This window comes from Stegastes partitus, unplaced genomic scaffold (assembly GCF_000690725.1).
Source record: "Stegastes partitus isolate 25-593 unplaced genomic scaffold, Stegastes_partitus-1.0.2 Scaffold869, whole genome shotgun sequence".
Classification (NCBI taxonomy): Eukaryota; Metazoa; Chordata; class Actinopteri; family Pomacentridae; genus Stegastes; species Stegastes partitus.
In genome coordinates, this window is record NW_007578600.1 from 211,507 (window position 1) to 234,385 (window position 22,879).

A 22,879-nucleotide genomic window follows, 5' to 3' on the forward strand; every position below is an offset into this window, starting at 1 on the left:
TACGTCCATCTTTTATACAGTCTATGCTTTTTACCTAAACCATTTCACAGGTACTTTTTGGTTCATCATGATGGTAACCAGCTGCCATGTTAGACACTAACTGAACCACTGGAAGAAATATGGAGTTCAGTGAGTTGCTCTGCATGCAAAGGAGAAAACAGGAATAAAACCACTAATCCCAGACGCTAGAGATGTAAAAGTACGTGTATTTGTCCATCAGTGTTTTGGAACGCTATGTTCAGTTCAGACTGAGACTCTTTGATCCAAACAATTAATTCCTCCTAAAACATTTTGGCAAAGCACCAGTTGTTGTCTTTCAGCTATAGCGAGGTAGCAACGTTAGCATCAGAGGCTCAAATTGCACTGCTGCCTTTAATAGTTAGTTTAAATTAATTCCGAACATGTTGCACTTGTTTTAACAGTTTTATTTTTTTTATTTTATTTTATGCCGCTCAGTGTGGTGTAATCTGTTTAGTGCAGTATAGTTTTATTGTGAAAGGCTGATAGGAAGTACCAGGAAGTGCCTGACGTTAGCTTGGCGGGTTTGGACGTAAAAGGTTTTGAGTTTGGGAAAAAGCCAAAAATAAAGGCTGTCCAGTTGCTCTACAATGTGTCGCTTGAATCCTTACGCCCAAGAACACGACACTCAGAGCCTTTTCTTATCAACAGTATGTTGCATTTGAGCATCCTATTATGATCAATAAGACCTTCAGGTTTTCATTTTTAAAAAATAAATGGCAAAACTAATAATTTCTGCCTATCTTGTGCATCTCAAAACACGCAGAACTGCAGCTCCAGAACTGAGACACAAACTGAACCATGAATTTTGTGAATCATCACTCACTATAAATGCAAAGTTTTCTTAATGCATAGCTAGTCGGTTGTCAAACGTGTCGAATTTCAACGTTGCTCTACTGTAGGAATTGCATAGAGGAGTTCCTTGTGTAGCTGTAGTGAATAATCCACCTGCGTGGGGATGTGGAAGTGAAGCAAGGATGAAAACAACAGCAGCTCCCTTGTTCTTAACCCTGCTGAGTTAAGTGGGTTAGGGCTTTGCCACATGACCTACTTCCCTTGCCAGGCAAACACACTGATACTTAGCAAAAAAATACCTACTCTGCAGAGAAAATCCCTTTAAAAGTAGGACTTTATTATTTCAGCGTTCATATTCAGACTTCTATGGCGAAGCACGGAGGACAATTGAAAAAGGCTGTGTTCATTAGTTTCAGAATAAGATTTAGAATTCATGCTAATAATTAACTGTTTTGCTGCTTATGATTGATTTAACACAGACTTCTACCTACAAAGAAGATGGCAGGTGTATGACATTGTTTTTTTTTTTTTACATCGCCCCTCTTGTGTCTACATCTGTCACAATCACAAAATTGTAATTGACAATTAATTGTCTATTACATAAATAACTGCAATTAACGAGTTGAATTTTTCTGTTTAATTTATGCCTATATTATTTTAAATTTGTGGGATTAGTGACTCCAAATGACACTTTTTTTCAGCAAATCCAACAAAAGCCCTCCTCCAGGTTATGGGTTCTCTTTTGTCTTTCATTTTGACCCGACATCTGCCCACAGCTGTGCAGTGGTGTTAAAATAATAGGTTTGTTAATATACAAAGTTGTGTTAGTTCAGTGTTCTTAGTTCTGTCACTGCCACGATCAGAAAAAAAATGCAAACAGCACCTGCTGCTAAGAGACAACAGGTCAGAATGGTCAAAAAGCAGGTCTGCAGTGAATAAGAAGCTGCTGGAACACAGCGGTCAGTGTCCACAGTGTTTTACATCAACATGAGCTGAGAGGCTGACTTATAAGAAGGAAATTCTTCCTCTAGAAGCAGAACCTTAAATGAATGAAAAATACTTTATTTATCCCAGAAGGGAAATTCAATAAAAATAAAGGTTGACTGAAGTTTGCTGCTGATCCCAAGAACAAAGAAAAGGCCCTCAGGAGGAACGTTTTGTAGTCAGATGAAACATAAACTGAGCTATTTGGCCATGAAGACCATAAATATGTAAGATAAGAAAAGAAGTCGTACCCTTTAACCCCAAGAACACCAAACCTACCATCAAGCATGGTGGTGGCAGTATTATGCTCTGGGGCTGATTTGCTGCCAGTGGAACTGCTGCTTTACACAAAGTAAATGGAACAATGAAGAAGGAGGAGAATTACCTCCACATTCTTCAGGAAAACCTAAAATCATCAGCCAGAGGGTTGGACCTTGGATGCAGCTGGGTGTTCCAACAAGACAATGACCCCAAACACACATCAAAAGTGGTAAAGAAATGGTTAAATCAGGCTATAAGTAAGGTTGTGGACTGGCCAAAGTCCTGACTTCAACCCCATTAAGAACCTGTGGACTGTGATAAAGAAACTAGTCTGTGCCAGAAAGTCAAGAAATGTTATTAAAACTACACCAATTCTGTGAAAAGGTGTGGTCAAAAATACAACCGAAAGCTTCCTAGAAGCTTGTTGACGACTACCAAAAGTGCCCTATTGGTGTGAAAATGTCCAAGAAACACTTAACCAAATATTAGCATTGCTGTATGTATGTTTTTGACCCAACCGATTGCAGACCAATGTAAAGGTATGAAAGAACCAAAGTGCATGATTGTTTTTTGTTAAAAAGAAGTAGGTGTTTCAATAATTCCATCATAGAAAATTAAGAGTTATAGGAGTCATTGAAAACTCAAGACTGCCTACAATGTTACACACATTAATACAGAAATAAACATCAGCAAAGTAGCTTCAGTAAAGTGTCCAGATGCTTTCCTCTAGTAGCAACAGGCCTCTGGTCTTCAAAATAAGTATACAGAGAATTATAAAAGATCTGGAACATGGGCCAGGTGGATATATTCATATGCACAAAAGTCGTCAAGCTAAAAGTCAACGTTAACATTGCGCCTTCACACAGGATTCAAGCCCAACTGTCCCGTTTGAGAGTCCTCAGTTAAATCCTATACGTCTTACACTCACTGGGGACTTTGTTGCTCTTTATCCTCTGATTGGCTAAAGTCTCCTTCATGGGCTGGATTTTCTAAAGCCTGAAAATGCAGCCAGAAGGAAGTGCAAAGCTAGCCTCCTGTCAGGATACTTAAATCACAAAATTCTACAAGAGTGTAATGGAATTTTTGTCCAATGACATTATAGAATAGTGCCTATAGAGGCTTTAGGGCCCAGAAGTTTGTTTTCTAGGATTGCATCTCAAAGCTCTAATGAACCTGCAGGTAAACATTCTTAAAACTCGCTGCACACAGTCAGCAGCAGACAGACAGACACACACTGGTGAAGCCACAGATATGGTTGAGACAAAAACTGAGCTAATAGGGGAGCAAATGTAAATATTGGACCCCCAAGTGGTCATAAAATTCTACGACCATAAAGCTGTGTTTAGCTTTATCTGAAGTCCGGCTTTGTATTCATTTGTTACGACCATGTCCAGAGAAAGTTGAGTTTTTTGTCCACATGGTGTATTTTATGCGCTAGAAGACTAATCATGGGAAAATGAAGTCTGCAGCGAACCGATGAGCAGCTCAGACACACAGATACAGACTTTCAGGGCTTCATATGCAACAAACCTCAGAAACTAATCCTGTCATCTTGCAGGATGTGGCTTTCTGTACCATTATTCAGAATCGGTTTCTGGTTTATCCTTGGCTGAATGTGGTTTTACATTGTTTGAGCCAAGTGGGAGGTGAGCTGGTGTGCTAGAGCTGGAGCGAACAAGGAGGAGAGAGGCAGGGAAGTCATAGATTTTAGAGAAAACAATGGTGTATTTACCATTTTAAGGCAGGAGGGGATTATTTTCATCGATAAAAAACTTCTAAATGTGTAACTTTGATTGACAGAGATGAGTTTTTAGGGGTTTTCAGGGACTTTAAAACTAAGATTTCAACAAAAAGGATGTCTTGTTCTGAGCTTCATCCTGTTTTATTACACTGAAGCATTGAAACATGAGTTACTGCCCCTTGTTTAACTCTAACCTCTACATCCTGCTACTTTGTCCTGTCATGTGCAGCTTCTTTAAGTAAATAAAGACCTGCCTTTTTTTTTTAGGTAGTTTTGTATATTTACTCATGGAAAAATATCTAATGAGCTACTTCTGCAGTTTGAAAGAACTACAAAGTGTTTGTCAATGTGAGGATGACCGACAGTCCAACTGGAATATGGTGTCGTATAATCAGATCCTATCGGCTGTACAATCAAGTTATGGATGTTGGGTGCAAGTGTCCACACAACTGTCCATGACCTCTACAGCAACCATGACAGATTGAAACTGTTCCTTGTCTCTCGCCTAATGACTGCCAGCCCCCAGCCTCTGACAAACATGAGCTGTCCAAGCAGTTATACACCACAAACAGTGAAAGGAATGAAGACAACGTCAATGAGAACATTTTGAAAAGTCAGACGACAGCCACAAGTAACAAATGGAACAATTATGACCTCTCCAACCATTAAGGGAAGTAGTCACCTCTGACTGGGTGGAAGGGATAGAAAAAGAAAGCAACACTTACCGAGTCCATTCTCACAGTCTGTAAACTCCATGGAATGAACAGCTCGGTCTACTCCATATGGACCCATTAGTGTCCTGGTCATGATGGATGTACATGAGGGGCAGAGAAGACAAACAGATGAGAAGTTAGTGCAGCACAAACTGAACTCTGAGAGATAAATGTGTTTTACTTCACAGATTAGTCCCTTTGGTTAAAACTATGATTATTCAATCTGTAGGAGCGCTGAACTGGAATTTGACTTGATGGTGAACACTAGGCCTCCTGTCTCCCTCAGACAGGCAGATTAAGACTGAAGACACTTCACTGAACATGAGCACACACCAGCCATGAAAAAAATCTTTCAAGCTGAAAGCTCTTTTTACATTAATCGTTTTTCCATGTCAGGTACAGTAATATGCAAAGGAATGGGGTTTTTTTCCATTTTGTCTTGTTGTAGGCAGCTCAATTTGGCAGTTTAGTGCAAACGTTTTAAAATCAGACCAGTTAAATATGTGGATTGTAGTTAAATGACAGAGTTTACAATCCACTTAACTGTGTCAGTTTTGTCAAAAGGTGAAATAGCACTCATAGTCTTTGGAAAAGTTGCTGTTTTGGTGACACTGTCAGACATTAGTTACTCAGAGCAGCGAATACACACCTCTGGATGCAACATGGAGGGAGAAAGAGCATGTGAGATGTATTTTAACTGAAGAGCATCCAGCACTGAGCTGTGGCTTAAAAAACATCCATATCACAGGTAGGCAGAAAGGAATATTAGTGCCAGAGTGTGTGTCTGTAGCCACCAGCTGAGACAGCAATCCATCCATGAATAAAAGAGTTATCTTGTCAACAGGAAAAACAACAGCATTCTTCTTTTTTTAGAAATTAAATTACATTCCTGTGTTACTGAATTGCTTTCCCAATTAAGTTTTAAATGGAGACACAATCACTGGCTAAACGACTGCATTAAGGGAAGTTGATTTTATTTGTTTCCCGTTATTCAGTCAATGAATCCCTGCAGTTTTAAACAAAGTCACCAGAAGAAGTTGGCTGGCAGGTGCACAAAGCAGGTAACTCTTGCACCAGAGTCCCATGTGCGATTTATGCAACAAAAAAAGCGCATAATGTTGGAGAAAAATGGTGGAGTCTGTATTAACCTGTGTATGATCTGACTCCGACCTAAACCAGGTGCTGCCGGCGTGTAGACAGAGATGCCGCTGCGGTCACTACAAGCGGGTTAAAAACGTGTCGCGATTAGTGTTAAACCCCAATTAGGTTACGCTAATACGACTCCCACCCCTCTATCGTGAACAGAGAAAATGTGAAACCAAAAATCATTATTTCCTGCAAAGCTTCCAGGTAGTAGGTTAAGATAACAAAACCTCATTATAAAATCAAACCACAGTGTTCAAGATCAACAGAAGCAAAACAATTACCTTCTTCCTGAACTGAATAAAAATGATGTCCTCTCATAAAAAAACAGTGCCACATTGTCAAAAAGTTAACAATAGGACACTTGAAAAGCTTAATGAATATGGAAAATGTCTGAGTTGAATTGCAATCCACAGCAGCACAGAAGGCAGATGACAATAAGCAAAGGGCATGTCTATGTGCTCTATCACATGTTTTAAAACTAATACACAGCCACAATTTTTCTTGTTTTATCAAAATTAATCTCAAATATTGACATGATCCAGTCCTGTCTGAAGATATCAACCACCATATCTGCTCCTTTAATCAGGATGATTTGGCCACACAGTTGTAAACATCAAGAAGATTTCAATCTTAATTTCTTTCTTAAACTTTGTGCTCTTGATACGTCTAAGACCAGATCTTTCTTTCAGTTCCAGTTCTCATGACATGACAGGTGTCCAACTCGTATCTGCTGGCCAAGAACAACATAGGTTCAACATCCCAAATGCGTCCATCATAGAGCACACTGTATTTTACTGAGCCGCCACTGAAAACACAAGGATTAAACAAAAAAAGAACAAGTTATACACCCAATGAAAGAGACATTAAGCACTGACACCATCAGCTCAGATCACGTGGGCTGGAGTAGTTCCACACTGGCACAAACAACATCCATGTTTATATCAGGTTCTCCATCACAACTGGATATTGTCTGACAGTCTGATCCCTTTAAAAAAAAAAGTCAAATGTTTTTCCATCATATCAAGTCATTTAATTTAGACGCATTTTTTCATTTCACCTCGAATCATTAAAGTAACTTTACAAATTGGGCAACAGGTAGCCCAGTAACAACAAAAGCTGTTTTACCATAAGTGGATTTGATGAACTGTCATTACACATGATTAGAATTGTCACTCTTGAAATCATAAATAAGCTAAGCCTGTAGGGGAACTTTTTGCTCTCCTCTTGCAAGAGAAGTCACACAAATAACATGTGCAGATTGAAGTCAATGCACAATAAGAGTAAGTTTGATTCTTTAGGTCTCATGCTTCACATTTTTAAAGCAGCCTACATACAGCAACAGTATGATTGAATTCCTGAGATTCAGTTATGTCTTTTGGGTTTGTGTTCCACCCTGAAGCTTCCAGTGGCCACATCTGGTCTCCTCTATGAAACAGTTCTGGAGGCGCCACTGGTTCATGCATCCATTTGGTTTTTTTTCCCAGCATTTCAACTTTTGATCTAGAAAAACACACGATTAGACGAACTTTTTTTTTTTTTTAGATAGAACATCAGGACACAAGCAGCGCGTACATTTTACGGCACACCATGTCCGCTACTCCAAAGGTGAACCAAATACTGGCAGCTGTCGTTGCGCACGGCGCAAGAGCGCGATAGACGACAGATGGACAGAGGTCTATCCTCTTCAGTGGAATGGTGACCAAAATAACACCAGGGGGGGAAAAAACAACAACGAAAAAAAACACGGACACTCTGAGCAGCGTGTGTAACCTACGTGTTGATATTTCTTCCTCTTAACAACACAAATCAACATTTCAGCACTGAGCGCCTTCGTGGTTCAACACATTTAACGCAGCGTCCTGGTGCACAGAGTTACCGCCTCACCAGCAACACTTTAATCACATTTTTCCACCTGCTCACTCCACATTTCACCTGTTCTCCAAACATAAATCTTAACAACACATCGCCACAACATCCACACAACACTGACAGAAGTGGACGCACACCATCGTCAGCCATTGTTCCAGCCCCGAGCAGCTCAACACCTCCGCCTGTGTGTGTTTGTTTTTTTGGTTATTATTTTACCTGCTAATGATGACAGCTCCTTTATACATAACTGAGAAGGTTGGCATTTTGACATGGAGCCCGCTTCTCCGGTGAGACGGACGGTTCGGTGCGTCGCAGCGTTCCCGGGTGTCAGCCTCCAGCCCGCAGCCACATCATGGTCTGTTCGCGAGGCAACCTCTAATTCCAGTTAACCACAGTGTCCGCTCCAAACATCTCCACTTTCCCCCCACACGTTTAATCTCTTACATAACAAAAGTCGAGGGGGGGTGGCAAAAAAAAAAAAAAAAATCAAAAAAAGCCACCACCGAGCCTGGAAGTGATCTGGATCACGTTTCTCCACCTGCGATCCTCCTCTGCTGTCCGACTGCAGCGAATTTCAACAAGAAGTGAGATCGCGTTCAGCTGAATCTGTCCATTTCACAGCATGTTCTCTTTTCTGTTTTTTCAAATTTTCTGTAATAATGTGTGACATTTTACCAGTTTGGATTTTTTTGGTAATATTTATTTCTACATATAACTGGAGTTGCACATTATTATTTTAAATTAATTTATTTAAACTTTGGCATGTTTTTAAATATGATCATTCACAGTTTAGTTCCAAAATAATAACCATCATAAAGGTTTTTTAATGCTGGGAAACGTTTGACACACTAACAAGTGCTTGTTGAGCAGGAAGAGCTCAGATGCCTTTAAACACATTAATGCATAAGTACCTCGCTCTCCATTTACAAACTGCTATTTAATCCGCATCCATTACTCAGTATTGTCATTTGTCATTCAGACCTCTGAGCATCTGTGTTGTGTTGCTGCCTGTTAAGACTAAAGCTGACAATGTTTTTTTTTTTTTTTTTAGGTCAATCAATCTCTTGATCATTTTATGATAAATGTGTTAAAGTTATTCTATTAAAAAATGATACTAAACTACAGAACCCTAATGTAATGTCATTTAAATGTCAAATGAGTCAAATCATATGTTACCGTACTTTCATTACTTTAAGATGAACAATAAGTATTTGCTCCTAACTTACAAACTGATCAGATTTACTGTATTAACCCTATTCAGGGCTGCAAGGTGGTTCAGTGGTTAGCACCGTTGCCTCACAGCAAGAAGGTTGAGGACGGTGAGGACACCCGGGATCTTTCTGTGTGGAGTTTGCATGTTCTCCCCGTGCAGCGTGGGTTCTCTCCGGGTTCTCCGGCTTCCTCCCACACAGTCCAAAAACATGTTGAGGTTAATTGGTGATTCTAAATTGTCCGTAGGTGTGAATGTGAGTGTGCTTGGTTGTCTGTCTCTAAGTGTAGCCCTGTGATAGACTGGTGACCTGTCCAGGGTGTCCCCTGCCTTCACCCATGACCCTAGTGAGGATTAAGCGGTGTGTAGATAATGGATAGATGGATGGATGGAACCCTATTCAGGCCTTTTGGCCATTTGCTTTAGGTGACAGGTATTGTCTTTTTGGGGTTTTTTTTTGAAGACTTTTTAAAAATATAAACAAAAGAGACATTTTTCATGCATTTGGGACCAAAAATACGTCAACTTATCAGAAAATGTATTTAACATAGTCTATATAGTCTATAATGAATACCAACACATATTTTGCACGTGTCCTTTCTTGGGGTCCAATGGGGACCCCGAAAGACCTTCTATGTATGGCAACATGAAAGTCGGATAGGGTCAAACAATGCAAAAGTTATTCCTTGGAATCAATTTCAGGGAATTTTGTGATGAAAAAACCGGGATGATGACATTATTATGGGCTGTTTTATTATAGATTATATAGGAAATGATTCAGGATTTAAACATGATATTCTATAAAGCAGTATGACATTAAGTGGGCAGCGCTGTATTTTGGTTTATCAACTGGCATTCATGATGCCAAATATAAATGTTGTAGCACTCATACAGCCCCATATCATCACACTCCTGCCTCTGTGCTTCACTGCTGGGACTATGCAGTCACTGCTGGACCCCATCTGAGTCAATCAAGTTCATTTTGGTCTCATCTGGCCAAAGAATGTGCTCCCAACATTCATCCGGCTTCTTTCCTGGTTTAGCAAAGTGTCATCATACAGTTTTGTGATGAAGAGCAAGCGAAGTTGTTTTTCCTGAATGCTTGGGGGTCGACATTATAAACTGTTCTTCGCGCTGCCTGAGCTGAACAGAAACTCAGATTTTCATTGATGATCTCAGGAGCAAGTCTGAAGCACCTGCACATCTGTTTTTTAGGACTAGATGGTGCCAGCAGCATCAGACACCGACACGGCCCATAGGTCCAAAACGGACAGCTCTGCTGATCCCAGGTCGTATTATAATTATGTTCACACAATTAGGCTGATTGGAAATCACAGCTGTACTCGATTTAGTTTCAGTAATTATGGGTGCATTCAATTTTGTTGCATTGAATTTCTACTTGGGGGCCTGTAGATTCAATATGGGATTCCTACAGTAAGAGAAAATACAGTCAGCTTGAGAGGTGCTACAATTCTGAATCATTTGATGTTTAAATGATATTACACTGGGACAGACTGTGTGTTCTGCTCTTGGTCTAAAGGGATTCCTTTCATATAGTCCTCGCTGGATTAGATGAAAAATAGAGCTCATAGCACAAAACCACACAGAATCAGGGATGAGGGGTCCTATGTAGTTACTGCTTAGTGCTAAGGAGTGAATTGTGTATTTTATGTAAGTCCTGAGTGAAAGACAGAGAAACACCCAGATAGTCATTCTCTTAGATTAATCGTAGCAACTGGACTTGCTTGACTTCCTTGAAGATGTTTCACCTCTCATCCAGGAGCCATTAACACCTGAATTTCAGAATTTTCAGTTCAGGTGTTAATGGGTCCTTAAGGATATCTGGAACTCCCAACTAGTCAGTCAGAACTGATGAAGCCTCTTGGATGAGAGGTGGAACGTCTTCAAGGAACTCAAGCAAGTCCAGTTGTTATGATTAATCCACCAGAATAACTATGATGACCTGGATGACTGACAATCTTCACAGACACCCAGATAGCCAGCGAACCACAGGCAGGGAAACATATTACACCTATATACAACATGAACCTTACAAAAATGTCACATCCAGGTGTGCATCAATGTAAGACGTGTTTCCTTCCTACTAAACATTTTAAGCTGTTATTCAGCCTGTGTTTCAGTGTCACACAGAACGCTGCACACACACATTCTTATCCATCAATATCATACAATAAAGTCTAAACTTTGTTGTTCTGAATCTGGAAAATCCTAGAAAAGTCCAAGTTACTGAATACTGACATTAAATATCAGCTACTGGCAGCTTCAATACAACAACAATGTCAGGCTGAATACAGCACAGCTGAATGCCTGTGTAAGGTCCATGCAGACTGAGGATTCATTCAGTACAAACACAAGAAAACTGCATTTTCACTGCCCAACTTCAAACATATGAAAATTCCCCAGACTACCGCATCAGCTCAGTAAAGCCTCTTGGTCACCGACATGCAGGTTCAGGGAATATCTCTGCGCACACTCAGCCTAACGTAATGCGAAGCAGTTGAAAACATACCTTGCAAAACCTAGAGGCACTTTCAATCTTTGGAACATGTCTGTGGTTTTGCGGGAAAGCCTGGATGTCAGATTCTGGTTGCTAACATTGGCTCTGCATATTGTCTTGATTCCCTGCAGCCGCCAAGCAGACAATGAAGAGCGCCAATCGATGAGGAGATGATAAGCTTATAGCAAAAGGATAATACACACATATCCATATGGCACAACAACGAGCTAAAAATAGGCTTTTGTAAGAGGGCTACTCAAATAGCTACACCCAATGATAGAAACAGATTACAGCACATTATACATAGATATTATAACCTAATGTTTAATATTTGACGCCTTTGTTTTATTTGCTCTGTATTTTTGTACACACAAAAAACAATCTCATTCATATAATCTATTTATTATTAAAAATCCATTCATTTTTATGGAACAATTTTCAAACATTGAAATCAACAAAAGGTTCTGCAGAGTTGCAGGGAATGCAAAATTCAAGATATTGCTCTGTGGAAGTCATCACTATCACTGATAATGTTCACATCTCGTCCTTTCAACCAGTATTCTTATCAACATGAATTAGTGTGACTATGTGTAGACCGCAAGGCCTGATGAAACAAGAAATCTCAAAGACCTTATTGTACCACATCATGCCAACAGAGCCCTTCGCTCTCAGACTGCAGGTCTACTTGTGGTCCCAAAAGTAGAGCCTTCACTTATCAGCTCCTCTCTTATGGAATCAGCTCCCAGTTTGGGTTCTGGAGGCAGACGCCCTCTACTTTTAAGATTAGGCTTAAAACTTTCCTATTTGATTAAGCTTATTGTTAAGGCTGCTCGGGATCACTTGTTCCATCCCTTACTTATGCTGCTATAGGTTTAGACTGCCGGGGGATTCCCATGATGCACTGGGCTCATATCCTCGACTCTCCTCTCACTTCCTTCTATACAGTTATATACCACCGTTACGTGTCACTAAGTTTGTGTCTTCCCTGAAGTTCTGTCCTTGTTCTCTCTGCAGACGTCTCTGGATCTTGACGTCTTCACGTCTCTGACCTGCAGGTCTCACCAACCTCTAAAATGTTTTTTGTTGTGTTTGTATTGCTTGCTTTCCATCTGCTGTCCTGCTATCACCACCAACCCATCCCCACTCCTACCCAACTGGTCAAGGCAGATGGCCGCCTTTGCTTAGCCTGGTTCTGTTGGAGGCTTTTGTTCCTCCCTGTTAAAGGTTTTTTTTTATTGGTTTGTTTTTTAAAAAATGTCTTCTCACTGTCGCCAACTGTTTGCTCATCGGGAATCAAAAGGAAACTTTGGATTGTTTGGTTCTCTGTTTAAAATTCATAACTATGTTAAGTCCTATACAATGACATATGTTCTGAACTGACGCTATATACACAAAACTGAACTGAAAATCCAAAATGGAGATACAGCACCTGCTTAGGAATAAGTAACTGAGGCCATCTCTTCAGAGGGTAACCCATTACTTCTCTAGGTAAAGTCAGTTACCTCAGAAGGCCACGAACCCAAACTTAGCAAAACAATGTCTTCTGAATAGTTGTGCTACATGAAACTTTTGTAAACTTGACTGGAAATGAATGATAATGTTGCTCTGTGTCTTCTGGATGTGTAACCAGCCGCCTGTCTGTCATCCAGGTCATGGTGATCCTAAGTGCTTCAGTAGATGGCAACTGGACTAATTTTTTGGTTCTTGATGATGTTTCACATCTCCCCAAAGAGACTTCCTTCCTCCCCCAGGTATTTATTTGCCCTCCCAAATGTATGTCAACTCTGTCTATGACACCAGTTATCAAGCACTTAAAACACAGTCCTCAGAACCCTCCCTTGGCAGTTTTACCGGTATTGATGCCTTGAGTCGTCTCTCCCTGGGGACTTTCACAACCATTAACATGTTTTGTCATGTAACAGGTCATTAGTGGTCCATGTGATTTTATCTGGAACTCCCCATCAATTAGTTAGAACCAAAGAAGCCTCTTGGATGAGAGGTGGAACATCTTCAAGAAGCAAAACAATGTCCAGGTGAGTTCTACTGAAGCACCTGAGTTAACTGATTGATAACAAGGGGTAGAAAACATAGAAGTGGTGTTTTCAGCTGATCCTCCAGTTCCCAAGTGGCCCAAAAAATAAAAAATTAGTCTCCGTCCTTGTTTTTCTTTTTCAAGAGTAGTCCCCTCACATACATTTATGACGTAGCTTATAATTGGCTGAATCTTGGCCTCGAAGTTTTACTGTTGCGTCCCTAAATGAAATACACCATTAATTATAATGACAGTAGAGCTACCAAACTATCAGTAAACAACCCCTAAGCCAATAATTTGTCTGAAACCAGGCCAAGGTTTCTGATATTTACCCAGCTGTTGAGCTTAGAAGAAGCTGGAGGCCGTCCAGCCCCTTACCTAACCCAGAGGTCCTGAACTGACTCCAGAGACAGGCTTTAGGAGCACAGATGTAAGCTTGGCTAACACTTGTATGCTACGGTAGCCAACTTGTCAATGCTGTCTTCTCATTTGGTAATGCTGGTATGACGGACCACGTAAGGGAAATAAATAGTGAAAAACGGATGCATCAGGACAACAAATTACAATCTGAGAACAGTGAATGAAAATCAAGTCTGTTCAGCTCACAGTTCATGTCATGTCCTCCAGATCCTTTGTAGCATCACTGCTGTTTACTGCCCAGACCCAGAGGTGCAAAGTAATTTAACAGTTGTGCATATGCCTTCTTGTGTAGGGTGACAGATTTGACAAACAAATTTCATCATCTTGAAGTGATGCAACACTTACATGCCAGTGTTGGAAAAGAGAGCACAAATACCAGCACCGTGGCCGTCGTCTCCAGCTACACCCAACCATTTGCCAAAAGCCAAACATTTGCCCAGTTTTTGGATAAAAATTGGAAACAAAATAAAACACATAACATTAGGACTGAAAAAACATGACAGTGTTTGAATCATGGCATCTGTAAAAGGACCTTTCCGTTCGTTTATCCAACACAGGGTCATGAATTCACGGCTGCACATCGACGTCCATTTGGAACCTCACAGGTACAAAAATGATGGGATTTACTTCACAAAGAGTCCTGCAATTAAACCGCTCTGGGAGGCAGGGCAACACCAACAGTGAGCTGTTTTTGTGTCGTATGAAACCTGAGACATGCTAATGGTTTTGTAAGTCACAGCAAAGTCTTGGTTACTGAACCTTGGCTGTAAAAGTCTGATCAAGCCTTGACTTGAAACCCAGTTCTAAGTCGGAATTTTGTGTTTCAAGCACCAGTAGTCCAAATTAAATTTTTGAACAGGTAGTTTTGTCATTTTAGCGAACTTAATACATTTTTATATTAATTACCTGCAATACTTGACCTTATGTTATAGTTCATACTGTTGTGAAATTTGATTTGCTATTTAACAATTTTTAAATTCGCAGTGAGCTGTAAGGTGTCTCGTTGGCTAGCACCGTCGCCTCGCAGCTAGAAGATCCCCGGTTCGCATACTGGTAAGGATCTTTCTGCGTGGAGTTTGCATGTTCTCCCCGTGCAGCATGGGTTCTCTCTGGGTTCTCTGGGTTAATCGGTGATTCTAAATTGTCCGTAGGTGTGAATGTGAGTGTGCTTGGTTGTCTGTCTCTAAGTGTAGCCCTGTGATGGACTGGTGACCTGTCCAGGGTGTCCTCTGCCTTCACCCTGAGTCAGCTGGGACAGACTCCAGCCCCCCGTGACCCTACTGAGGATTAAACGAGGATGGATGGATGTTTTGCAGTCTTTGCTGCTGACTATGTAGGCTTGACATTATATTCTTTTTACACATTAACAGTGTCTGAGCAGCTTCATGGCTCGAAGTGAATGCTGCTGTGAGTTTGGGAAAGTTCTGTGTTTGGAGCATATACTACCATCTTCCATATAAAAAGCATAGCTGTGTTGGTATTTTAGGCGTTATCATATGATCATTTGCTGCCTCACAAGCTGCAAAATCCAGCTTGGCCATCAGTAACACTGGCATATAGTCTCCACATGAACTTCCCGTGCTCTCAGTGAAAGTCATTTACATTCACGTGTAATGTCACGATTATTGTGATTTGTATCTCTGAGAAAATCTGTGAAGAATTGCAGTTGTGCACAGAGCGATTCATTGTTCCTTTTATCGTGCTGACAGTCTGTCACAGGGACGTGACTCACTTGCTCTGGACCTTAAGCCTTACATTCATCAGCGTCTCCTCTCCTCTCATATCCATGTGTCAGTGCTTTGGTTTGTTTGCGTGTTTTTCAAATGGCAACCCATTGTCTGGGTTAATCCACCTAAATTCTTTCAATAAGCGTTTAATTTGGGTGACTTGTGTTTACTTTGATCAGCCACTGGATTACATAACATATGAAATCCTGCGTTTGAAAAAAAAAAAAAAAAACCTAATACCTAGAGAAGCTTAGCAGCTCTTCAAAGCATCTTGCAAAGAAGAGTGTTTTGAACCTGAACCAAAAAAAAAAAAGCAGAGGGCTTAAGGGTGTTGCCATATATTCACTGACTTCACTGCCGAGATCACACTTTCTGTTTTTATGCCTCCATGGCAGCGACAGCTCTGACCAGAGGCATGATGTGTTTGGGTTGTCTGCTCCACAATATCTGGAAAAAAGAATTATTTCAGGAACACCTTCAGGGATTTGCTCCTAATTTGGCACAAACATTCACTTAAGGTCAGAACTTGGTGGTCAAAAATCCCTGTGATGGTACAAAATACGTTTTTGTGCATAACTCAGTGATGAAGTGATGAGTGACGGCACATCCACGTTTCTAGCCATGTAACCAGGAACACAAGGACAGATTGTGACTATATTTTACATTTAATCAGATACTGAATCGATGACACTAATCTGAGTTGCCACCTTCAAACTGTGGCGATTGTGCAGATCTTTTGTGTTGAAGACGTGTGTGAAGCATTCACAGTTTAGAATTTGTCATTTCTTTGCAGTGACAGCCATATTTATCTGTATCCAATGCAGCAACATCTATGTTTATCCATTTCCACATCCACAAGCATCGTCTTCTCTCATCACCTACAAATTTGTGTTAAAAAAATCTATACATATATATGAAATTCATGTTGTTGTACAAAGAATATAAAGTAAGACTATAAAGCCAGTTTCCACCAGGCTGGAAGAGCAACATGAAAAAGAACACAATACCTTCCTTGAACTTGGTGAACTGTGTCTGTGGCTTTTTGCAGGTCTTGCACATTGAGCTAACCTCCTATTTTAGCAGACCAGCTTTTACAACATTGACCCCGGCTTAATATCAGGGCTGGTTGACTGTTTGACTGACAGATTTCAGAAAGTGAGAGTGAATGGTGAATTATCTGATGAGCTTTTATCTTACCCCGGTACCCCCCCAGGGCTGCGTCCCGCTTTTATTTGTTTTATTTACAAATGGGAGTCAGAGTAATTATCTAGATAGACACATTATTAAGTAGATGACTCTGTTAACGTGTCTCTGCTCAGTGATGATGTCAGTAGTCGATGATCGCAGTGATTGATGTGGACGATCTCATCTGAGTATAAATGTGTCAAAAATGGAAGAAAAAACTGATTTTAGAAGGAACCTCCATTTGTTTCTCTTGTGTCCATTCATGGTCAGGCTGTTGAAGTTGTCTGACAATATAATTACTTATGGATCACAACTGACAACAAACCAACCTTTGAATCAAAAACTGAGGTTGTTTGTAGAAACCAGTGCATGTATTTTGATTGCAAACTTATAAAGTTCAACATCACCTCCCTACACCTCATTTCTCAAAATGTTTTCCTCTTCTTTTAATGTATTTGTTTTAACTTACCCTGAAGAACAAGAAGAGGTTGGAGCGAATTGTGAAAGTAAGCCGAAAATTTGCAGGGACTGACCTCAGAAATCTCTGTACCTTCCTGTATAGATGCAGGACCAACACACTACCACATGGTACCATTGTCTTTTTAAACAGCACTACACGATATGTATATATACATTATTTTATCGAATTTGATTGTCATGTCGTGTAGTTCTAGAGTGTGCAGTTATTGCGTACCACTGTGGCGGCGTGGTGCTGACTGTAGGACAAATGGCCCCTTGGGGATAATAACACTCACCTTGAACCTTAAACCTTGAACAGCTGCCAGCTACTGTTGGAAACAAGTTTGATGAGAGCAGAGTTTGGGAGCCAGACTATCAAAACAGTGAGCTAAAACAAACTGTCTGGAGAGCTGCGGGGAATTTCATGATTGCAATAAAAGCAGTTTTGAGATGGTTGCATATTTACTATGGTGGGAACATTGTCTCTATATAATATTTACATCGATGCCAGATGCCTAAGGAACAATGGGAACTGTAATAGAGAATACACATGTAAGTAGAGTAATCAGTTTAAGCCTGAGACTGTAGAGGCGTTCAGACATGGAAAACGTGCCATTGCTGGTTTTATCCAGCCATAAAAGTAACCGTTTGTCATTCAAACATACCATCCAGACATGGTGGCACATTCACAAGACACTCAGTTAGTACATGAAAGCTGGAAAAGCCACAGTGACTTAATGACTAAAGAGAAGTGCTTTCTTCAGTTCTCTCACAAACACAGCCATATCATTTAATTCTTTAACTATATATATATATGTAAATACATATGGATCAACTTATATATACCAGTATATATTTTTACCCAATCACATCACATTCTCGCCGCAGATACGGATTTATTCTCTTCCTCTATTTGGCAGCCATGGAAACAACCATTTGCCTCAGAACTTTAATCACTAAATCTGCACAGTGGGTTGTTATCAGATTATGGGATTATCCAATCCACACTGAGAAATCAAACAGGCCCAGACCCAATCACAGAGAGGCACACGCACATGTACTCCCCCCCACACACAACCACAAATGTCTAAATCTTGTGTTATAATGTGTGTGTGTGTGTGCGTGTGTGTGTCTGTAGTAGGGTGCAATACAAAGAGAAGACCAAAAAAAAAAAACAAGCCACAGAGATGGGTGATCCCTGTGTTTCCAGTTACAAGGCTGCCCTCTATAGAAGAGAAACTGCAGTTTTAGTGAACAGCAAATAATAACAGGTCCTGAAAGATCAAATGATTCTCTAAGGTAGGTTCAGAATTGTCTGTCTCAAGCCTAATAAACAAACACAGCCTGTTATGTTTTACCATTTTACAATAAAGATGTGGATAGACCAAACTAAGCCGCAAGCAAGCAGAGTTAAAAGCATTGTATACCTCAACGCATTTCATCTAGTAGCTCACTGTGGTTGTCTGTTTGTAGTATCCTCCACTGAACAATAAATGCACAATATACAACAACACAAACAGAATGCAAATGGTTAAAAGTTTAAAAAATCTAATTTCCATTGGGGTTTTGAAAGGTTATGGATACTGTGTAGCTTTATTTTTCAAATGACACGATGCCACAGATAACAACAGAAAGATGAGAACAGGCTGTTGGCATGCTGGTTACTGGCATGTCAGTTAATGCTGAATCTAGGCACTCAAATATCCATGTCAACAATTTCTTGTCTGTCATTATTGTAAATCACCTACGACAGCAGGATATGACAGACAGTCTGCCACATGACCACAGACCACACATCATCATCCGAGTCAAGGATCATCACAGCCGACTTGTCTACCTGCAAAATCATTTGCGATCAACAACAAAAACTCCTGATGAAGTCGTGGTGCCCACAAGCAGAGAATTTCTGCTCAGACTGTGAGGAATCACCTAAAGGAATCCACTCACATCTGTTGCACATGAGCATGATGAAGCCCAGTGGGCCCACTGCTAGGGTGGGCCCACTGGGCTGGAAATCAGGGTCGGGTGCTGGGTTCACCGGGCAGCAGGCAGGAGCTGGATCCCAGGCACGCCGTCCCCTGGTGGCGTAGACTGGTCATTGGTGGGGAAGGGACCTGAGCTGGTGCAGGAGGTAGAGTGGTTCTGACTAGATGTAATTGGGCTCACCTCCACACACAGTTAAGGTTCTGGAACCAAACTCCTGGAGAGGGGTTGGACTCTTTTCTGGGGTTGCCCAAGGTGAAAGACGCTGGGTGGGTGTGGGGTTCCTCACAAGCCCCCGGTTGAGCGCTGCTTTGTTGGAGTTCTTCCTGGAGAACGAACGGGTCTCCTCTCTGCCACTACATGTTGCAGACAAGAAAACTCTGACTGTAGTTTGTACTTATGCACCAAACAGCAGTTCAGTGTTCTCAGCCTTCTTGGAGTCTCTGGGTGGTGTCCTGGAAGGTGGGTCGCCTGGGGACTAATTAGTGTACCTGGTCAAAGGTCAATGATCAACTTTGTGGTCATGTCATCAGACCTTCAGCTGTATGTCTCGAAAACTTGGGTGAAAAGAGGAGCAAAGCTATCAGCTGACCACCACCTGATGGTGAGTTGGATCCGTTGGCGTGGAAGTCTGCCAAACAGACCTGGTAAACCCAAATGTGTAGTGAGGGTGAACTGGGAACGTCTGGCAGAGGCCTTCAACTCCCACCTCCAGAAGAGTTTCTCCTGCATCCAAGGGGAGGCTGGGATCATGGAATCTGAGTGGACAATTTTCAAAGCCTTTATTGCAGAAGCACATTTGAGAATCTGCAGCCAGAGGATCACTGGTGCCTGTCGCAGTGGCAACCTGAAAACCTGCTGGTGTCCACCAGTGGTGAAGGAAGCTGTCAGGCTGAAGAAGAAGGCTTTTCGGGCTTGGTTGGCAACAGGGTCTCCTGTGAAGCAGCAGACGGTTACCAGTTGGCCAAAAGGGCTACAGCTGCAGGAGCTAAAACTCAGTTGTGGAAGGAATTCATAGAGGCTTTGGAGAAAAACTTTCAGATTGCCCAAGAAGTTCTGGCAAGCTATCCAACACCTCAGGAAGGGACTCTATGAAATCAAAGTCATACAGACAGCAGCCCATGGAGGCAGAGGAGTGGTGGCATCCACAGGGATATGCCACGGACAAAGAACACGTGTCCTTCAATGGCAGTCTCAATGCAGAGCGATATCGAGATGAAATCCTCACAACTATTGTCATTCTGTTCATTTACGACTATAACATTTTAACAAGACATCCTCATGTCACCAGAATACCCACTGACCTCCTAGCAGCTGGAAATGCTTTAGTCTTAGCAGACTGCAGACTCTCCAGACATGTCAGCCATCCAACATCTGTCACAGTGTGACCCTGCCCCCCAGAATATCCACCAACTTTGCCAAACCTTCAGAAACTGTGGGACCACATTCCACATGCCAGCAATGACAACTTCATTAACTCTATGCATCACAGTTGTGAGGAACTGATGGACACACTCATTACTAATTTGTGATTTCTGGTCCATCACCTCACTCTAAATCTGCCATTAACATGTTCACTAAAGTCATAGTTGGTTCTTTCATGATGTCCATTCTGTTGTGGAGATGCTCTGTTGGAGCAACAAATATATTTTCCCCAATGTTAAAGATAGTGGTTAGAATTGAATAAAATATTACATTCTGTCTTTATATTTTTATTCAGCGTACTTAAAAGTGATCCACTGAACTAACAACACATATTATCTCTGGTTGTGTAGGCTTGTTTGTATTAAAGAATTGCATTCCCAATCGCTAGTTTTGCTAACTCACTATCACATACATCACACTGCATTTACATATTTTTCAATAGCAGCTTTGAAAATTATTGTGCAGCGCCAACAGTAAGAAATGAGGTTTGCATCATCAGTAACAACCCCACTTTAATACGGCTGATTAGTTCAGTGATTAGTAAGCTGTAGCACACGACTCATTCATGAAATAATAGGAAATGAAAGCAAACTTTAAACAAAAGGACACATTCAGAAGCTGCAATAGCTCTGAACACGGACACTTTGGTGTCCAAAGTTATAATAAACCATTATATATTTTTTTTCCCCCCCAAGTGGTACACTGGCTCTGAGGCTGCAGGCTGCCTGGCAGATACAGAGAGGAGATATATGCATATGAAAAGGAATATTTCAGCACGGCATGATGTGCATACAAGGCAGAAACTTCAAATCAGCAACTACCACAATCTTCAGATGGAACACTTAATCAGTTTAATAAAACAGGGAGCTCTAAAGAAAACTCTTTCATGTTTGTGATATGGAAACATTTGAATTATAGTTACAAGCTACTTTTACGTTAAAGTATATGAAAATACATGGAGTACTTGTGTGGTATGACGCAGTGCTGCTGATCTATACCTAGTCGTGCTTAGTATCCCAAATGAAGTCCACAATGATGAACTACAGCCATTTGTTAGGGATAAAAAACAGAATGATAAAGTAACACAGTGATAAGATGAACCATTCTGTATAACTTTAGTATATCTGGATTAAAATTATACTCCTATACTTTTACTCAAATAACACTCTGGATACATGACTTTTACCTGTAATTGAGTATTTACAACATTTAAAGCATTTACATAAAGGATCTGACCACTTCAGTCAGCTCAAACAGGTCTGTCGTTTCTCCTTCACCACTTTCAATGTACAGCCAAAGGTTTTGATGCCCCATCTGATCAAGAGATTTTCTATGTTCTTCTGTTTTGTACAATGTTGAGCAATCTGAAGACATTAAAACAACCAAGAAATAACACATATGGAATTGGAGACAAAAGTGGAAAGAATGCAAAATGTTCAATACTTTAGATTTAGTAGAGTAGCCAGTGTGTCTGCTTTGATAACAGCTTTGCACACTGTTGGTAAAATGTTCACCAGCTTCATAACCTGGAACAGTGTCTAGTTAACAGTTGAAGCTACAGGAAGCTGGTTGAAAGAATGAATCATAATGGGGCAGTGCAGTACAGTCTATAAGGGCTGAATTTGGGGTTAGTGAGGTAGCTTAGCTGCTCCAGAGCATGTTATATTTGAGATAACAGATCAACGCAGTGGAATTTGCTGCGTTGATAACAAGAGGGTCTTTGAGGATGGTATATAAACCATTTTGTGTACATTTGAGCGATGGGGATTCTTAGTGCTAGAGTTTTCCTCTCAACTACAAGTATTTTTAAAACCAATTCCATTTTTCTATAGGGCTTTGTAGAAGACATAATCCTAAAACAGCAAATGATGAAGCCTTTACATGTCGACCAAATTAGATTTGCACTAAGCCCGCTAACCCATTCAGTTATGTTTTAGTGTTTGTTCTTTACTTGCTCACTAGAGTATAAAGGTAAAATGTGTTATGACATCCCATTATAAATGGAGCACTGTGGTGCTACACAGATCCCGGCTCACAAATCAGATTCTCCAGACGTAAGGGAACGACTGCAGCAAAGCTCACGTCATCAATTTCCTTTTGAAGAGCTCATTTGCAAAAACAGATAACTCCATCTTCAGAAACCTTCGAAAAACACACTTAAAAAAACACAACAATCAAACTTAAGTTATCTCTGTTTTTGTCATGTCTGAGTCAAATCCACTCAACTTCAGTTTGATTGATATTATCTCAAGCAAACAAATTCTGAAAATCTACAAAAATGGAGCTACCTGTTTTTGCAAATACAACAACTACTATTCCCACCAAAAACATGACTCAGCAACAACAACCATATGATTTTTTTGCATGCCGCTCAGCGCTGCATTACTAAAGTA

The 22,879-nt window shown here is 40.7% G+C and overlaps 1 protein-coding gene across 1 annotated transcript in view; it reads right to left on the minus strand.

Moving 5' to 3' along the window:
- Positions 1-22,879, minus strand: part of LOC103365753 (syntaxin-binding protein 4) — a 75,385-nt gene that overhangs the window by 40,355 nt on the left and 12,151 nt on the right. Inside the window, exon 2 of the mRNA XM_008293284.1 lies at positions 4,525-4,598. Within this exon, the coding sequence (XP_008291506.1) occupies positions 4,525-4,598 (74 nt within the window). The remainder of the gene's footprint in view (positions 1-4,524; positions 4,599-22,879) is intronic.